General features: G+C 46.3%; 1 protein-coding gene across 1 annotated transcript in view; it reads right to left on the bottom strand.

The window, feature by feature from the left end:
* Window positions 1-7,023: 7,023 nt before the first annotated feature.
* Window positions 7,024-20,066, bottom strand: part of APCDD1 (APC down-regulated 1) — a 33,932-nt gene continuing 20,889 nt past the window's right edge. Inside the window, exons 4-5 of the mRNA XM_030810767.1 lie at window positions 9,939-10,260; window positions 7,024-8,136 (exon numbers count right to left, since the gene is read on the bottom strand). Coding sequence (XP_030666627.1) covers window positions 7,688-8,136; window positions 9,939-10,260 — 771 coding nt within the window. The 3' untranslated portion in view covers window positions 7,024-7,687. The remainder of the gene's footprint in view (window positions 8,137-9,938; window positions 10,261-20,066) is intronic.

The raw sequence follows: 20,066 nt of genomic DNA, 5'->3' as shown, positions 1-20,066 counted from the left end.
GTGACAACATGGACGAACCTGGAGGACATTATGTTAGGTGAAATAAGCCAATCACAGAAGTACAAATACTGTGTTTTTCACTTATATGAGGAATCCAAAATAGCCAAACTCGTAGAAATAGTGAAATGATGGCTTCCAGGGGCTGGAGTGGAGGTACTGTTCAAAGGGCATAAAGTTTTGTTATACAAGATGAGTAGGTTCCAGAGATCTGCTGTACAGCATGGTGCCTATAATTAACAACATTGTCTTGTGCACTTAAAAATCTATTAAAAGGGTAGATCTCATGTAAAGTGTTTACTACAATAAAAAAGATGTCTTTTTTAAAAACACACTAAATGTCTTGTCATTGAACTTTTCACATTGAAAATAAGAGTATTGATTAGTTCAAAGTCAGTGACACTATACATCATTTTTGAGAAGATAAAAAATGGATACACATAGAAAATAGCTTGGGTAAAAATATGAAATTTAATCTGAATTATCAGATATATAGTCTGCCACTAGAGTAGAGAGTGAAGTTTATATAATGTGGAAAATATTTTTCATCAAACTTGTCCATGTGGAACCTGGGCAGTTCAGCTTGCTGTGTGGCATCGCCTCTTCTCTACTGTCCATTCCTCTTGCCCAGTAGCTGACCTGTCTACACATTAACAGGGTTTGTAAGTGCAGGAGAGGTGACTTGGGGTGGAGACATGCACCAGAAGATTGCGTTTGCTGAAGAAGGATTTTACTACTTATGAAATGAAACACATCCTCAGAAAGGCTGGCACGAAATTTGAAGCAGGAAGTCCTCATCTGAAAAAAGTGATTCTAGCTTATATTCACTTGTTCCCTCTAATAAAATCAGATATGCTACAAAGAGAGAAAATCAAACTCAAGAGTCCCTCATCAAAAGGGAAAAATGAAGATTATTTACAAAAGTAGGGACCACAAATTTAGAAAAATCAACTAAAGCTAGTGCAGTTGTCTAGGGCCAGCAACAGTGGGAACCAATATATCCAAGACCTGAAGGGGCAAAGGAGGAAGTGGCTGCTAGTAACCTAGACAGGGAGGTCTTGTGGAGAGAGCCATGTGATGGGAGTAGGCACCTCTACCCTCTCCTCCTGCCAGGGATCACCCACCTACACCCTGTTAGCTGAATCCAGTTAGAAGGCAGAAGGCAAGGGAGCCCGCTGCTATAGTCAGTGTGGGGAAGGAGGATGGGAGGGGGTGGAGAGGAAAACTGGAGGGACCGTTAGGAAATGTCTTCATAACTTACTATGGAGAGCATCACCTGGATTTTCCTCAGAGCCTATTCTGCTGAGCTTGGCCTCCCTTCTTGAGTACTTCATCCTCAAAATGTCGGCAAGCCTGCATATTTGAAGTGACCAGACCATGGCCCAACTCACAGCACTGCCTTGCAGATGGAAGCAATGGCTGGATGTTTGACTTGGGTGCAAACACTGGGAGAAGTTACGGAGGGTTTGAGTAAGTGATGACTAGGCAACAGATACTTTATTAACCATTTGCAAATGTGGCTTTACGCAGAAGGTGGGATAGGCCAGGGCCAATATGAGAGTAGTGTGCTCGAACAATTCACTAAAGTATACTGGTGGCCCAGAAGAGTGCAGACATGAAAGGGTACACATTTCTGCCCAGAGGATCCCTCACATAACTGTGTGTCCACAACACACAGTTACGTGAGAAGCTTAATTAAGGACATTAGATATTTCTCCAGCTTGACCTGAGATGTTCAAATATTTGTCACTTGAAATGGAAAATCAAGTGCGTGCGTGTGTGTGCAGGAGCTCACCTTGAAGGCACCTTCCCTCACTGGCCTGGAGACCTTGGGCCAGGAGAGATCTGGAAGGAATTGTTCTTGGACTGGCTCAGGAGCTGAGGGTCACTCAAACCTAAGAATGTTTGAAAGGTGAAATCACCTACCTGCTGTAGGAGGGCACCCATTGTTCTGCCTGGACAGTTTCTGGGAGGAAACAGTTTCCTCTGACTTTCCTCAGCCTGGATCAAGGGACTGAGATTGGTGATTCCCACTCTCATACTGAAAAGCAGAGTCTGAGGCCTCACTGATCTCTACTTTTTCTCTCCCCATGTCAGGAGCCAGGCCAGAGGCTTTGTAAGCTTCGCTGAGTTCACATGCTCTGGAGGGGTCAGTGGTGGAGGCCTTAAAAATAAAAAGCTGTTGGGGGTTGGGGCGAGAACATGGAAAGTCATAACCAGATTTTTTAGTAAGAATTTAAAACTGTAAAGTATCTTGCTGTAGTAAGTTGTTATGAAAATTAATCAAGTGTGCTTGTATGGAACTGAGTACAAGACCTCTATGATTTAGTGTGCATTCAAGAAATGGCTGTTGCTGCTGTTTTTGAGAAAGCCAGGCTAAAATTCTGGGGCAAAAAAAGGAGAAGAGCTAAATCAATGCTCTTTGGCTCCTTAGCCCTTAACCTCAGAAAGCTCCACTTTTATCATCTATAACATGAGATTAATGATACCTTGTCAGTTGGTTGAAGTTTCCAAGGCATTCAAGGCAGTATTAATTACCCTTATTTTAGTAAATATTTTAACAGCTAGCCAGATTTGTTGGGCTATGTAATCCAGTGCATGTAGTGAAGAAGAATTGTTTTGTACATTGGCGAAATACACATGCAACTGCAAGAAGAAAAGATCTTCATGTCAACAATGGATAAAGGTTTAAACTGGAGGTAGGATGCTGGCTGCTTCTCTTCCTACATAAATGGCAGAGGATGCTGTGACGAATAGTATTGTTTTTAATGGGCTCTAGTACTTGCATTGCGGTGCTCTCCATTTGATATTAGGAAGAAAACACCTCCTAAAAGTTGTGCAAAAGCTGCGCAAATGACTGTCAAGACAAACCAGCCCCATGTTTTACTAAGGTGCCTTTCACGTTTGTCGGGCATAGTACAGCAGCAGTGTGGGAAGAGAGCTATCTTTTTACAGTTCCGTTTCTCAGACTGTCTACCCAATCTTACCCTGCCAAACTGCTTACTTCTGATATAACGGGGTATTCCCTCTTCTGCATTAGAACCCATAGGAGACTATAGGCTCTTTTAAGGGACTTTAAAAAATGCTATGAGTTAAGGATACTATGAAGCTAATGAACTATTTTCTTTCATATAGGTAATGCTGGACTCTAGATATAAAATAGCTTCATTTCCTGAATGAGTTGGAGAATAAAACTTCAACACGCAACAGATATCTCAGTTTTTCAATCTAAATAGACTGATCTCAGGGCAGATGTATTACCCTAGTCCTAGCCTGTGAGAACTTGGACTGTTTTATTGAGGAGACAGAAAGATGTTCTCTACGTGAGCTCTCTTAGTAGATAGTGGTCCTCACCAGTTTGCTATCATCTCGATTTTCTGAAGGTCAAAGTCTCTCAATTGTCTTGCACATGTAGCCTCATCAGCTGCAGAAAGAAGACTAGGCCTCAAATGCCTAAAGCCCTTGGAAAATACAATTTCCAACCTTCTGGAAGTTTCTCCTCTGTCTTTCATTTCACTCAAGAAGAAGCAACTTACTGAGAAAAAGGCTAGAGCAACTCCTTAGAGTGTGACAACAGTGCCAATCCTTCCTCCAGCTCAGAAAAACAAGACTTTGATCAAGACAAGATTTTGTTTCAGAGGCTGAGGCTGCAAAGCATAGCAGTTGGTGCCCACGAACTCTCTTGTGTTTCTGAATTCCAGTGTAACAGCTGCATGAGACTCATTAAATGAAGAGGGGGTAGAAATGCTCATGGAGTGTTTCAGAGGCCATAGGCTGTGGAGGTGGTTGTTCAATAGACATCAGAAACAACGCAACCAAGTTGAACCTGTGGAAATCATGGCCTTATTCTTGGAATGGGACGCTAGGAGTCAGACACTGCAACCTGCTTTCAAGAGCAACTGTGCACTGGAGTAAACGAGGTGCATGTGCGTCCAGTTTCACAGCTTGGGTGGTGTGCCACTGGGCCTCAGGTTGGTCTCTCTTGACTAGGTATAACTATATAAAGTGCAATGTGTCAATCTGATCACATCTCAGCCAATGGAGAAGTTGGAGGCCATACTTATCTAGCTTTTTTCCAAGACAGTGTTACTTCTGCCTAGTCAAACACCAGGAAAATGGGATTGTGACCAAACAGAAGCCCAATTTTATATTTAGAGATTGTTGACCCAAGCCAGGAACACTCGGGAACAGTCTTAGATTTGGGGATTTAAATAATTTAATTCTTTTATTTAGGACATGTGATTCTTTTACTGGTAAGAAAAGAATGCTTGGCATTTTCTCATAAATCTAGAAATTGGTGGAGAACATTGATCCAAACTGCATTTGTTCTTGATGCAGATATTTCCATGAAAGATGTTTGGACTCATGAAAGCTCAGGTGTCTCAAAAAAGCCAGAGAAGGCTGTGTGGGGTAGGGAATGTCTCTGCTTGTGAGTGGACCCACTCTCTCCCTATCCCCAGGCTGTTCGGCATTTTCCTTTGAGGACAGTGTCCTGCAACGCCTAATTAGATTCTGTCTGTTGGCTTTGGTATCCCATCGCTGTGTTCCTAGTTTGTCTTACGAGGATTGGGTGTACCATGTTAAGACAAAACATTGCAATGTTAAAATACAACACTGTTGTGAAGATCATCTTTGTTTTCAGAGTGTATTTTAAGAGCTAGTGGAGTAGAAAATGGCTGGTTTGTTATCAGTAAAACTCTTCCTTCACCCAGAAACCACAAGAGCCTGACAGTCAAGTCGTTCCCACAGGTGTATGTGGTCCCTGTCAGAGATGTGCTGGGCTGCCAGCCTCCATGACAGGCCCTTTGTGGTGGCGCTGCTGAGTTACCCTAGCATGCCACCAGGGGATCAGACTACTGCTGCAGACTGTTACGACGACATCACCCAGAGGTGGCAGACCTGAGCATGAAGCGTGATCCTGCTCTCTGACACAGGAACTTGTTGTGTCTGAGCAAATTGACCTTTAGTTCTATACCAGCTAGAGTCAGGAGGCCAGGAATTTCCTTTTGAGCCCCAGGTCAACTTGGATTGTATGAAGTAGAAGTCTAAGTGACACCCAGATTTTGCTATTGCCCAAAGAACAGCTTTCTGACCTGGCCCTCATCAACCTGCTCCCCGGGGAGGAAGCCTGGTCCCAGCAGGTCTTCTTCGCTCTTCACCACCTTCCCTGAATCTGGTATTCCCACGTAGAACGACCTGCTCCTAACTGAGGGGGAGGCTGGCCAGCACTGATTGCATGCTGTGTACTTTAAGCTTGTGATGGAATATTTAAGGGCCAGACATGCCTTCCTCAGATAGAGCGCCGTGGTCTTGAGTTAAAATTTCTGACACTCAAACCTGAATGGCTCTTAGAGATCAATTGCTGTTTCCTGGAGGTGATGGGAAATCCTGTAACGTGGAGATCATCGTGGGACACTGGGGAATTTAGAGTCTTATTTGTGCTAACATGACACAACCAAGATAAGATGGAGTGTATGTGGGTGAGATGGCAACAGGCAGAAAGCTAAGGTGCCAGTGATCTGTGAGTAAATTCTATTGTTTCTTGTTGGTAAGGATTTGTACTGTATCAGAAAGTGGTAAGACCACAGAAATTTCATATCATCCCTAATAAATATATACATATACATACATTGTATACATGTTAATATCTATATATTTGGGTATATGTGTACGTGTGTATATGTAGCATATTTTTAAGAGCACAAATAGCTGAGTCTAGGGGAGTGCTTGTGAACTGCATTGTGGTAAATCACTGAGGTATTCTTCAGCAGTGAATACAGTTTTTCATGATTTTATTAAGTCTTTTAAAGATAGTATCAGTTGTATTTCTGAGAGTATTTTGACATCTTTGTTTATTGAACTTGGTAGACATTTAAGTTAGTATTTTCATTTTGAATAAGTCCCCTCATCTACACCACAACTTAAAATATAATCTAAAGCACTTTGGTACTCTATGTGGTCGTTATAACTTAATGCCACACTGAATGCTGTGGCATTTCATAAAGTTACTTCTTTTTATTTTTTTGAGATGGAGTCTCGCTCTGTCACCCAGGCTGGAGTGCAGTGGCACAATCTCGGCTCACTGCAAGCTCCACCTCTCGGGTTCATGCCATTCTCCTGCCTCAGCCTCCTGAGTAGCTGGGACTACAGGTGCCCGCCACCACGCCCGGCTAATTTTTTGTGTTTTTAGTAGAGACGGGGTTTCACAGTGTTGGCCAGGATGGTCTTGATCTCCTGACCTCGTGATCCACCCGCCTCGGCCTCCCAAAGTGCTGGGATTACAGGCGTGAGCCACCGCGCCCGGCCAAAGTTACTTCTTAAATACAAGGATGGCTCTTCGCCGTGATCATGGTTTCCATGTTTGCTTTCGTTCCATCTGGCTTTAGGTTACTCCCGTTTCCCTTTCCCAGTCTCTGTGAGCAGTAACACTTGGTATTGGATAGCATCATCCGAGATACTCCAAAGGAATGGGCAGGCATGCACTCCTGTGCCCTTCTGATGTTCCTGGGAAAGGAGCACACTGACCCTGAAACTGCCAGCACAGAGCCACATCAGCAGCAGGAAAGACACTGAGTGAGCCAGTATGTGCAGTGTCAGGATGGCTTTACACAAAGACCTGGTTGTGCGCCAAGTCAGGGTGTAATGGAGCAAGCCCCCAGGGCAGACCATGCCCACTGCACTCTCTGAGCAGCTGAAGTTCCGTCTCTGCGTGTTCATCTTAGAAGGTGGCATGGATGCCAGAGTGCAGCTTCTTCCGCCTGCCCCTAATAAGACAGTGTGAGTCAGGGCTCAGGTCCCCCAGGAAGAGGAAACTGCAATGAACGGGCACTTTCTCTATCATTTGTGTGGCATGTACCACACTGCAGCCACTCCTGTGTCACTGCTCCTGTGTAATAGGACTGATGTTGCTATTTTCCCAATCATCCTGTCTACTGAGAAGGCTAGGAAGCCACATGCCTCCTGCAGCAACCAGAAGCCAACAAGCGAGTCTCCTCTCTCAACAAGGTAAGACAAATGATGTAAAAATAGGTTAAATTACTTCGAAACTTTAATTACAGATACTTTTCCATGCAACATTTCTGAAACGAAAGCTTTGATTCTCCCCTTTTTTTGCATAAAGGCTGGGAAGGTGGTTTAGCCAGACCGTACATCTTTTTGTATATACATATCTACACCTGTGTCTCTTCTTTATTAATAAAAGGTGTCTTGATCACAGTCCCAAACCAACTCTGAGTTGGATTCCAGCATATAAAACTCAGAGAGTAAAACAATTTCAAAGGAAGACAGGCTGCAACCACAGGAAAATGGCAGGAAAAGTTGTAGCTTGATAGTTGTTTCTTCTAAGTTTAACTCAGAAATATAATAATAATTAAGAGAAAAAAAATAAGAGGCCCTAGCTTTCATCCCTGCTACCAAACACGCTCGTCCAGAACTCTAGGCTGTCTTAAAGTGCAATTACTGTTGTGAAGTTGCTCAGGCCAGGGATCAGGCTGGACGGAGTTCAAAGCAGAAACTTCAAACACTCCTTGCTGTTCATGACTCAGGGGCTGGGAGGGAGGGAGAGGAGAAGAAGGAGGACAGTTCTCTGGCATTCAAGTGCATCAAAAGAATAAATGTCTTTTCTTTTGGTAAAGAAAATCTGTCAATAGTAGGGAATCCTGGTTTGGAAAAATATAACTTTCTAAAACTTCTATCTGCGGATGTTCCAATGCAGCAGAGTGACAAGGCAGGCAAGTGCAGCCAGCAGCAGGGGCCAGGTGTGCCTCCCAGGGGCCCGGCCATACAGGCTGCTTCCACTGTCTTCTGCGAGGTCCTCTGCCCTCGGCGAAGAGGAGGCACACTGGACCAAGGGCATCTGGTAGGACGTGGCTCTCTTCTCTGGCCTGTCTGGACTGGACCCGTCGCTGGGCCTCTGGCCGTTGAACAGCAGATAGCGCCCCCGGGCATCCTGTTCCATTTTGAAGATCTCGTACTCCGTGTGAGGTAGTTTGATGCCCAGGGCCACGCAGCCATTGGTGTGGGTCACATCCTGCTGGATGCCCACCTGCCAGGAGCCCTCGGCCCCGCACTCATTCCCATTGAAGACGTTGAGCAGTGAGGCTGTGGCCGCATCCATGGGGGTGACCTTCATGTGATTCACTGCAAACGAGAGAGGAGAGTTCCATGACTCCAGGGAATAGGCGTGGGATCCAGAAACCCACCCAGAAAACACTGGCCACACTCTAACTAGACAAGGCTTTCTTTTCCAAAAACAATCCCACCTACAGACCCATCCATCTGACCGCAGTAGTCATCAAAGCACTGTCAGGCGGAGAAGAGTTCAACCTGTTGATCTGGGTGGCAGTCACACCGATATGCTGCAGGTGTGGCCACGCAACACAGACCATCTGGTGTAGAAACACTGAGCCCAGAATACGGCTGGGAGTGCCTGCAGGCCAGAAATAAAACTACAGCTCGGAGTGCTCCTAAGGAGTTTTATTTGGTGATGCTGACTCCTTGGGATTGAAAAAAAATATTCAACAAAGGCTGGAATTTTGCTTTTATCAAAAGGTTTTTGGTTTTCTAAAAGTTTTGGTGTCAAACACCTATTCTAGTTGGCATTCTCACACATTCCTATGGGCCCATACATCAGGCATCTAAAATAAGTTGGGCTGCAAGCAAGAAAAATGTGAGTGAATAAATTAAATACAAATCCCAGCTTTTGTGGAGAAATGCTTTTGAAGGTCCCTCCGGGGGGCCACTTCCGTGTATCACATGATGAGCTTCGGGGTGGAGTCAAGTAAAGATTGCTTGCTTTCAATTAAGTTTCTCAAAGGGCCTGTATTCCTGGAGCAAACCTTGCTACCCAAAAGGAGGGCTAAAGTCTTCCAGGACTTTCTGGGTTAACAGAAGCATTTTATAGTAATGGCACTGAACCTTGGAATGCCATCCTGGAGGAGTCACCTGGGATCGAGGCTATCCCTCTTTATTTGGCATGATAGGGCTGACACCATTTTACAAAGATGCTCAAACTTAAAAAAAAAAAAAGCAACCTTTTAAAAATAGCAACCACAAGTCCTGCTTTGTTGCTAGCAGCCTGGTGCAGCTCCTTCCTCCCCTCCTCGTTTAGTGATAAGGACACAGCCTGAACCTTCCCACAGATGCTCCCACCTCCAAGCAGGTGACAACCTCTCAATTACACGACAAGCTCAGGGTTGGAAAGGACAGCTCTGAGCACCCGAGGTGTCACTAACACCTCTTTACTGCTCACTCAAGAAAGCACTGTGGCATGCAAGCAAACGCAGTGTTATTAGAGGGGCAGCATGGAATCCGCCAGAGTTGTGTATGAAGAACACAAAGTGCAGACTTGAGATTTCTTTTTTTGTTTTTTAGAGACAGGGTCTTGCTCTGTTGCCCAGGCTGGAGTACAGTGGCACGATCATATCTCACTGTAGCCTCAACTTCCTGGGCTCAAGCGATCCTCCTAGCTCAGCCTCCAGAGCAGCTGGGACTACAGGCACATGCCACCACATCCAGCTAATTTATTTTATTTTTTTATAGAGTTAGGGCCTCACTATGTTGCCCGGGCTGGTTTCAAACTTCTGGCCTCATGAGATCCTCCTGCCTTGGTTTCCCAAAGTGTTGGGATTACAGTCATGAGCCTCCGCACCTGGCCAGAGATTTCATTCCCAGTAACATCCTCCCTAGCTGGCAACTTCCCACACACAGTGGTGCGGACTCCTCCCGCATTCAGGCCTGCAAGCGGAGGCTGTCCACCTGATCCATTTTGAGCAGGGAGAAACTCAGAGGGCGTTGGGAAGGACTGAGGCAGAAATAACTCCCCAATTTCTTTCCTAGGAACTCAGGCAGAAAAGAGGTCCTTTCCCTCAGCTCTGCCTCCACAAAAATGTCACAGCGCTGTTAATCGGCTGTGATACTGGGACTCAAGATGGGAATCCTACCTTTGAACACGAACTCCGTGCCTCCCATGACTCTGGAGGAGAGTACGCCGCGGCTGTAGCGGCCCCGGGCGTAGATGGAGAAGGTGGGGTGCTTGCACACCGGGTCTGAGTAGTGGTAGTAGTGGCCCTCCCAGGTGTTGTTGTTGTCATGGAAGATGAAGTGGCGGGTGAGGAAGAGGACTTCGGGGCGTACCTCACAGCGCTGGCTCACCCACTCCCCGTGCAGGCCGATGGTCAGATCCGCCTTCGGGGGCAGGATGGGAGGGTGGTGCTCATCTGACCGATAGATGATCCGACAGGCGATGCAGGCATGGTCATGGTTCTGAAGCCAAGAAACAAACACATTCAGAGGCCTCTATCTTCCCAAGGGAGCAGTGCACAGGTGCTTCTGGCAAATGGGGTCTCACCAGGTACCAGGTCACCATCACTAACAACCTCGACACCAAGAACCAACTGGAATCATGCTCCGGGCACAGACAGAGGTGACAGTGATGTGTGCCTGTGTACTCACAAGTGCACACGTGTTTGCCTGACAGTACAGACCTACGCAAACATTTCAGATGTGATGTGGACTCTTTAGAATCCTATTAAGTTTTCAGACCACATGCACTGGACACTTGATTTCAAAAAGAAATGATGGCAGCACCTCACACCCATTAGGATGGCTACTATCAAAAAATGCTATCAAAAAATCACAAGCTGGCAAGGATGTGAATAAACTGGAACCCTTAAACACAGCTGATGAGAATACAGAATGGTCCAGCCACTATGGAAAACAGTAACGCGGTTCCTCAAAAAGCAAAACAAAAAACAACAAAACACAATTACCATATGACCCAGCAATCTCACTTCTGGGTATGTACCCAAAAGAGTTGAAAGCAGGGACTTGAATAGATATTTGCACACCCATGTTCACATCAGGGTTATTTACAATAACCAAAAGGTAGAAGCAACCCAAGTGTCCATTGACAGATGAACGGATCAACAAAATGCGGTCTATCCATACAATGAAATACTCTTCAGCCTTAGAAAGGCAGGAAGTTCTGACACCCACTACAATATGGATGAACCTTGGGGACATCGCGGTAAGTGAAATAAGCCAGACACAAAAGGACACCGTATGATGTCACTTATATGAGGTTCCTAGAGTGATCAAATTCATAGAGACAGAAAGTGGAATGGTGGTTGCAGGGGCTGGAAGTTGGGGGACAAGAAGTGGTTTAATGGGACTAGAGGTTCAGTCTGGGAAGATGAAAAAGTGAATGGTGGTGATGGTTGCATAGTAACATGAATGCGCTCAGTGCCACAGAACTGCACACTTAAAACTGGTTAAACGATACATTTTACATTATGCGTATTTTACCACAATTAAAATTTATTGTAATAAAAAAAGTTAGGAGACACAAAGGGAAAAAAAAAAGGCCAGCGCTCCACTGGCTGTGGATGAAATGGAGTTGTGTAGGAAAGGCAAGGTCCTTTAGAAGAGGGAATGGAGGAGGCGGCCTGCAAGAAGGGAGAGCTGGAGGCTGCGGAGCAGCAAGCGCACCTGCACACTGCCCTCTGTCCTGGTCTGCCCGCCTCCAGGGTCAGAAGGTTTCTGCGTTCCTCATCTGCTTCCTGCTTTCTCAGCTTTAAGCAACACAGCCACAGCTCTGAGCTTCCGGAAGATCCTCTCTTGCCTAGTCTATTTTATAACACGAACACAGCAGAGAACAAGGGCTGTCTAGGTTTGTGGCACAGAAAGGCCTCTCTGGTGAGGGGTGCACACATCAAGAGATGCTGGAAGTCAGGGCACAGGGTGCTTGAACACAGTGCCAGTGCCTCGCTGTCTAACCAAGGTCTTCAGACACCTCTGAGCCCGGGCTGCCTCCTCCTGCACCTGGGTCATCCCTCTGCTATTCTCCTCCCACCCAGGGGGTGCAAAGCTGGTAGGCTAGCAGAACGCTGACCACTAGCAGCATGTGCCGATCGGATCAGGCTATGGTGGGGAGGTAGAAGTTGGTAGCTCAGTGTTCTGGGGACGGCTGGGCCACCCCAGCCCCACGCTCTCATGCCATCAGTTCATGGCCTCACATCTGTCCTGCGGCCAAGGCTGAGGGGCACCCACTGACTGGGCAGGCACACACTTGTTCTCTAGCAGTTGTCTAAAGTTGGAGATCTCAGTCACCAGGGTCTTTGGGTTTAGAGCCCTCACTCAACATGTGATTTCGTTGTGGTGGCTGTTTGGTTTCCCAGAGAGGGCAGGAGGAGCTGTGGGCTTCCCAGCTGCTGCTCGCTAACTTGCTCTGCTGCTGTGTGCATTAGATGGGCATAGAGTTGCACTTCATGCGCGAGAATGTTTCCTTTGCTAACATGGTTTGTGGTTTGTAGACAATTGGATCAAATAGCTCCAGCATTGAGATGAAGGCCAAGTCCTGGGCGTCCCCAGGCTCTACATGCATTTTTTGGCCTGCGGTTTCCTACAGAGGGCTTTGGGGCACACAGAGAAATTGCCTGCAACCTGTGCTCAGCAGTGAGCTGCCCTCTGCAAGCTACAGGAGAAATAGAGATGAGCTCCTGCATGAGGCCCATTAGGCCAGTGCTTAATTATGTCACGGAAAGATGTCTCCGGCCAGTTCCTGGGGGCCGAGGCCAGCCCCGGCCGCTTCACAGCTGGTGATTTTGGGCAAGTTATTTATTTCTCTCCATTTCAACTTCCTCATTTATACAATGGTGATCATTATACTTACTTGCATAACTGCTGCAAGAAATGAACAGCAGATTAAGGTGGTTCCCACTCAGTGCACCCACTTGGCATGAACATTAAATAAAGGCCTATCTGCCACCCTATGTGCCGCTATCTTTCAAATGCACCTTAAGGTGAAGAAAATATAAACTGAGTTAAAAGAAAGCATCACTGAGTACGGTAGCTTTGCCTTTATGTTTCCTTGGTCAACTACTATGGGGTAAAGGTTCCAGAGTTTCCACCTCAACAAGAGTTCTGATATTCAAAACACAGGGTGGAAAGTTAATATGACATAGTGTGCCCAGCCCAGGGCTCCTGCATAAGTGCTGGAACAGTCACCATTGAAATCAGGACTGTGGTCCTGGTGTGGGGACCAGTGACATCCCCTCTGACACTGGCTGGGAACTTGGATTCCAATCACGAAATCTTCACAGCCAGGAAGGTGGTGTTCTTCTGTGATGCCTCTTATCAGACACAGGCTGTGCCGGGGCGGCTTAGCACCACCTACAGGTGAGCCTAGCACATGCTGAAATACAAAGGGCCTGCCTGTAGCCCATACTGAGGGTAAGGAATAACCGGCGGAGTCAGATCTTCCCACTGCATCCAGCCTGGGACAGGCGACTCCTACAATTGCAGCCTCATCCTGGGTAGTGGCTATGCCTCCCCGTCGCAGAGGTCCTCCAAAGCCTAGCTGTGGCAGCCCCGCCTCGCTTCCCCCAACCCCAACCTTCACCTCCCCTCTGCGCCATTCCCCACAACTTGGTTTGCCATCTGTAATTTGGGAATTTAAAAACATCAATTGCGACTCCTTCATTTCTGGTCATTCTAAGGAGGTGAGAGTCTCAATTCCTGAAAAGATTTAATTCCTCAAATACCAGGATCAATTCAGGAAGAGCTCAGAGAGCTTCTAAGTTAGGGGTGGGAGAGAGAAAGGAAATAAGGGATGTTAGTTCTTGCAAGAGATGCTTCTGGGACGACGTCGAGGAGCAACTGCTCTTTGGCTCAGACAAGGAAAAGGCTCGGGGGAGGAGAGGGGGTACTGCTGTCGCCTGGGCTGTTCCAGAATGGGTGTTTTCAGAGGTGCTTTCCTTTAGGAATAATGAGGCCGGGGTCCTGAGATCCGAGATGAGGACCCAGTGGGACTTGGTCACTTCAGGAGAATGATGGTCCTGGGCTCAAGTGTTGCTGTTCCATAGCAGAGAAGAGCAGGACAGGCACGGTTTTTGTTTATTTGTTTGTTTTGTGGGGGGCACAGGCGCAGGGAGGCTTGTTTTCCATCAGGTGGGCCTGAGAATTTATGGAGGGTGCAGGGAGTGGGAGAAACCTGACTCTTGGGTATTGGTCTTGCCAAATCCCTAAACTGGATGCTTTTTAAAAATTATTGTGTTAAAAAAATACCTAACATAGAATTTGCCATCTTAGCCATTTTAAAGTATATTCACACTGTTGTGCGGCTACCCCTGGAACCTCTTCATCTTCCCCAGCTGAAAATCTGCACCCACTAAACACTAATGCCTCATTCTCTCTCCTGCCCCTGGAAACCTCCATTCTCCTTTCTGTCTCTGTGGATTTGACTATTCTAGGTGCCTCATCTGAGGGAAACTATCACTACTTGTCTTTTTGTATCTGGCCTGTTTCACTTAGTATAAGCTCCTCAAGTTTTATCGATGTTGTAAAATGTGTCAGAATCTCCATCCTTTTAAGGCTGATATTCATTGTGTGAATATTCCGCATTTTGTTGATTTATTCATCTGTCGATGGACATTTAGGTTGCTTCCACCTCGCGCCTACTGTGATTGATGCTGCTAGGACCATGTTTGTTCAAGTCCTTGCTTTTAATTATTTTGGGTATGTACCCAGAAGGAGAATAGGTGGATCAATTTGGTAATTCTATGTTTAATTTTGGGGGGGAACCACTGTACCATTTTCTGGAGTGGCTCAATCATTTTACATTTCCATCAGCAATGTATAAAGTTCCAATTTATCCACATCCTTCCCAACACTGGATATTTTCTAGTTTTGATTGTTTTGTATTTTGTAATAGCCACCCTAATTGGTAAGTTGATATCTCATTGTGGTTTTAATTTACATTTTTCTTTGCCAATTTTTTTTACTTTTTATTTTTTTTTTTTGGTTGTTGACTAGTTACTTTTTTTTTTTTTTTTTTTTTTGAGACAGGGTCTCACTCTGTTGGAGGTGGGAAAGAGAAAGTCTGGGGGTTGCCCAGGCTGGAGGGCAGTGATGCGATCTCAGATCACTGCAACCGCCACCTCCCAGGCTCAAGCAATCCTCCCACCTCAGCCTCCCAAGTAGCTGGGACTAGAGGTGTGCACCACCATGACTGGATAATTTTTTTTTTTTTGTATTTTTTGTAGAGACGGGGTTTCACCATGTTGCCCAGGCTGGTCTCAAACTTCTGAGCTCAGGGCAATCTGCCTGCCTCAGCCTCCCCAAGTGCTGGGACAACTCTTTAGCAGTCATGAAGAAACGAAAGTTATTGTAACAAGCAGAGTTGGTTCTGGCCTCTGTGGATACTGTCAATGAGGGGACAATTTTAGCTACCGTTGAATAAGGAGACACCTCTGTATTGTAACAAATTTTAAAAATATCATTTATGCTAATTCTCATAATCTTTGACCTGAATAAAAATTAGAGACCTACGGGCACAACTACAGAGAAGCAGAAATTAAAGCCTGTATATTGTATTGGTTCTAAAGTTTCTCTTTTCTAAGATGTTTTTCAGAAACAGTATTCTTCCAAGATGGATACATGGAAAGAGAATTACATATGCAGTTTTTAAACATGATGAGTGATTGGTACTGTGGAATATCATTTGCTCTGTAAAATTATTCCCTCTTTTTTGGGGATCCATGTTCCAAGACATGACTCTCTTTTGAGACGTGTCCTCTCCCAGGCTCACCAACTTGGCTTCCACGGCATCCCCTTTCCATGAATCCTAGAAAGGGCTATTTAAAGCCAGAGCTTCTGTACCCAGAAGATTTGAAGGTTAAAGCAGAGGAACCAGAAAGTGTTTCCTTGTTGCTATTCTTTACACACACTATAAAAAGCTTTCATCAGAAAGGGGAAGGGAGAAAAAAGATCCTATGCAAATAATCTCTGGAAAAAAAATTAAACTTATTCTAAAAATGAGAAAGAAACTTATACTTTATAAATGAGCAATGTTCTAGGCAAAGAGTGGGGTTCTGACTACTCTGCTCTCTGATTCCTGCTTAGCTCCGGGTAACAAGTTAAATAACTACAGCATGCGTTCACAGGATATTCTCCGGGTAGCAAGTTAAATAACTACGGCATGCGTTCACAGGATATTCGAGTCTCGGGGGCTCAAGTACAGCATCTCCTTAGACTTTACAACCTCCTAGGAGACCATGCATACATTTTACAGATGAGGCAACTAAGGCACCTGGAGAGAAAAAGTCAGATGACTTTACAAATCCAAAGTGGAGCCAGGATGGTAATGTGGTCTTAGGACTTGCTGCGTACTGCCTCCTGGCCAGAGCTGCCTCACAGGCTGCAGAGAACAGACGTTTCCCCAGCAAGGACTCCAGCCCAGGAAAAGGTCTTCTCCAGCTGATGACTGATGGGGATTCTCCAGGCTTTCTCTGTTCCCTGCCAATATTTATTTCTGGAGAGGTGGTTCATCAACAACATTTGCTGACAGTATCCGCTTGTTTTCGCCATCTTCCCAGAATGGAAGAAATTACTTGATGTGATCTTGTTGTGAACAGATCAACTAAGGAAGCAGGCTGCATGAAACACAAGCCTTCAAAAACAGTGTTCCTTGAGCTAAAAGTTTTGTTCAAGAAGGAGAAAAAATGGGAGCAGATGACGGAAACTTCCTTTCCTAGGGTTTTGTTCCCTAGGATAAAAAACACAAAAATGTTTCTCACAAAGAAATCTGCAGTGGCCAATGGCCCCTGTTGAAAGCTTTCTTTGTAACTGCGATGTGCCGAGTATTTGATTAAATTTCTGCTGTAGATAACCCTGCAGGTACATCCTTCTCGGGTCTTCTGTATTATGAGTCCTTTGAGGCCAAGACCAAGTGTTCTCTCTTTGTCATATTTCCCATGACATCCAGGAGAGAGTTGCACAGGGTTCTCGGCTAACAGGCAAATGGAGAGAAAGCTGGCATTGGACATGTAAAGAGTTAAATGGAGTAGCTAGCATTCATCACAAATGATGGGCGCCCACCTGCCTTGTGGGAGGGAACTCAGGGTGCTTTTCATATCTGGGATTCTAGGAGCTTGTGAATTCGGGCTCATTTTGATCACCTAAAGGGAGCATGATGATGCCACTTTCAGAAGGAAGTGGGTGAAGAGCTGTGGCTTTAGGTACAGACTGCCCGGGCAGGCTTGCTGTCTATCCAACACACTGAACGTTTGTGTCCCCTCGAAATCCATGTTAAAATCTTTACCATCAATGTGAGGAAATTAGGAGGTGGGTCCTGTGGGGGGTGACTAGGTCATGAGGGTGCAGCCCTTAAGAAGGGGATTAGTGCCCTTATAAAAGAGGCCTGAGAGTTCTCCAGCTGTCTTGCTGCCACATGAGGATACAGAGGGAGGTCAGCAGTCTGCAAACTGGGAGAGAGCCCTGACCAGGATTCCAGCCTCCCACCATGCTGGTGCCTTGATCTTGGCCCTCCAACATCCAGAACTGTGAGAACTGAGTGGCTGTCCCCAGTCCATGCTGCTTTGCTATGGCAGCCTGGATGGACGAAGGCACCTGCTGCCCAGCACCCACTCTCCGCAGGTGAGGGGAGCCCCTCAGTGTACAGACCCCGTGCAGCTGCGTCATCCCTGCCAGGATGCAGGCACCTCTGTGGTGCCAGGGAGACTCAGAGAGCCTCAGGGAGGCTGCACAGCCACCCCGGGCCTGTTACCACTGTCCAGGAAGGGGCCTGGGCCAGGAGGACAAGGGAGAAAAGGAGAAACCAGGCTGTTAATTCCTGAGTCTGTAGTTGGCTATGAAGCAGAGGGGAGCAAAACTCAACCAAACATTTCTGCGCCCTGGAGTTCAGCAGGGGCAGCTGATAGGTCCTTAAGAGCAACATTAGCCTTCTGGAAATGGGCTTCCAAGGCAGCTTAGAATCTGAGAAGTGAGCTCACAAAGGCCTTTTCTGTTTTAGTTAACATTAGAATAATAAAAAAGACCATTTTGCCTCTACCTTTCCTATGCATTCACATGACCACTGACCCAGCAGCTGGAGACCAAGGACCCTAAGAAGATGGTTCTTTAAGAGAAAAGACTTTAAGAATGGTTTCCGAAAAGAATTTTTATTTATTTTTACTTGTTTCTTTCTTCCACTCGTATGCATTCTGATTCATTTAAATAATTAAAGTAGACTTATTAAATCTGCTGTAAATCCACTGGGCACTCCTGGCTGGCCCATCCTCTTCCTTTCTCCCCTAGGGGCTCAGCGAACACTCCCTGGAGTAGGGACCTCATGCGTACTTTTTAAATGGCCAATTTCCTGCTTTTGCAGGCTTTCCTCATGTCCTCTGAGCTTTCTTGCCTTTTAAGGGATAAAATGTTTACCACTTGCATTGTCCCTGACAAGAAATATTTCCTGATCCCCTAACTCCTTAAATAAAGCAACCTTGCATGCCTGTTTATCTGCTGAAATACTCTGGAGTCAAGAAATATAATGAGCTGTTTCTGCAGTAAAAGTGTATATCAGCAGCCTTGTAGCCCAGCAATTGTGACACTGCACACCTCGGCCCAGATAAAACGTCCACAAAAGCAACCCCTTCAGGGTCAAGACCCCCTCAACCTATCCCAATTGCCAGCTCTGTTTTTTCATAGAATTGTGCAACATTTGCTGCCTTATAGGAAACACCTGGCTCCAGGGAGCAGTCACAGTTTTCTTCTAGGGTTCTCCTTCCCGTAAGACTATTTCTTGAAACCGTCTTAGGTCATGACATCTTGAACTTCTGGTCATCCACCACCTCCTCCATCTCCCATCACCTCTGCAAATCCACACTAGCAGAAAGAAAAGTGGCATGGAATTCTTCCACAAACACCTGGCTCCTTCTATACCCCAGAGACGCGGTCGCCCACCCACCCAGGAGCCACACCAAGCACATGCTCAGGAGACGTCCCTCCATGCTGGCTCCTGCAGCTGGGCTGAAAAGTCCAGGCCCCAAGGCCACCTGACTCAACATCCCCATGGTGTCACTGATATCAGGAAGCCGCACAGGTCACACATCCTCTAAAAAGCCTCTGAGAGGCAAGCTACCTCAAAAACATATGCTGGCTCACAGCCTAGCGGCTCCTAAAGAATTTGAGAGAGAAAGCGCAGCATGCTCTTTTCCTGCAGCGCTCAGGTACTCCCAAAGCCCGGTGCTTTTCTTCCTCCCGTGTGTAGCTCCCCTGCTGTATGTGTGCTGGGATGGAGTATTTCAGATGCACGGCCTGGGGAAGGCTGTCTGATTTTCAGACAGCCCCTTTGATTTACGATCCTGTGGTTAAATCAGTGCAGGATTTTGGAGAAAGACCAATTCCATTTGCTTACGAGTCCGATCCTGAGGCTCTGGCATCTCTAATGACCTTGGCAATCGTTTGCTTTTAATTACCATTTGATTCCATCCCTGAAAGAATGAGCCTGCCTTCTACCCCTCCAACTGCATAGTTCTGAAGAATCTCGGCAGAGGATTATGGCTGCTCTGATGCTAAACTTGATTCAGGCAAAGCATCTTCTTTCAGGGTTACTTTAGGCTGTCGACTTTTTTTATAATGAAGAGTAGCCAATTCCATCCTGAAGGAACCCTCCCAGCACACCTGAATCTCTTCAGACATCACTTATTTGCCAAAGGACTCTGGACCTCACAGCAAAGCTGTATAAAGCTTAGAAAAACAAGTTGACTTAAAGTTTCTATTTTTACACGGTGTTCTGTTTCTAGAGGGGCTGAGGCTCGTGGTTTGAAACTCAATTTAGCATTTAAACTAATTTTCAGCTTGGTCTCTATGGACTAGCAATTAGGGAAGGAGAAGAGTTCAAAGGAGGAGGTTCCAGCCTCTCCTGGGCAGGCATGTGCGGTCTTTGAAGACGTTCTCCCAGCCTTTCTTCCTGTCTCCGCTGGCGGCCACAAACAGCTCGGACAACCTGCTGTGGCTGGGCCGGCATGGGCACAGAGTGCCCAGTCTTTCTGGTGCCCGGGTCTGGAAAGACACCAATGGCTGAGTCCATTTCGTTCCTTCTCAGAGCTGTCCTGGGGAAGGATCTGAAAACTTCCTGAAGACTCCGCTGCACACTGCAGGCCAAGAGGTACAAGGCGAGAGACAAGAGAAGAATGGACCCTTTCAGCTCCCAGAGCCACTCGGCCTTCCACTGACCCCCCAGCCATCTTGTGAGGCAGCCTGGCTGGCTCAGGAAGCCTGGGTCCTCC

The sequence above is a fragment of the Nomascus leucogenys genome, chromosome 4 (genome assembly GCF_006542625.1).
Source record: "Nomascus leucogenys isolate Asia chromosome 4, Asia_NLE_v1, whole genome shotgun sequence".
NCBI lineage: Eukaryota > Metazoa > Chordata > Mammalia > Primates > Hylobatidae > Nomascus > Nomascus leucogenys.
This window is presented reverse-complemented; position numbering and strand designations above follow the sequence as displayed.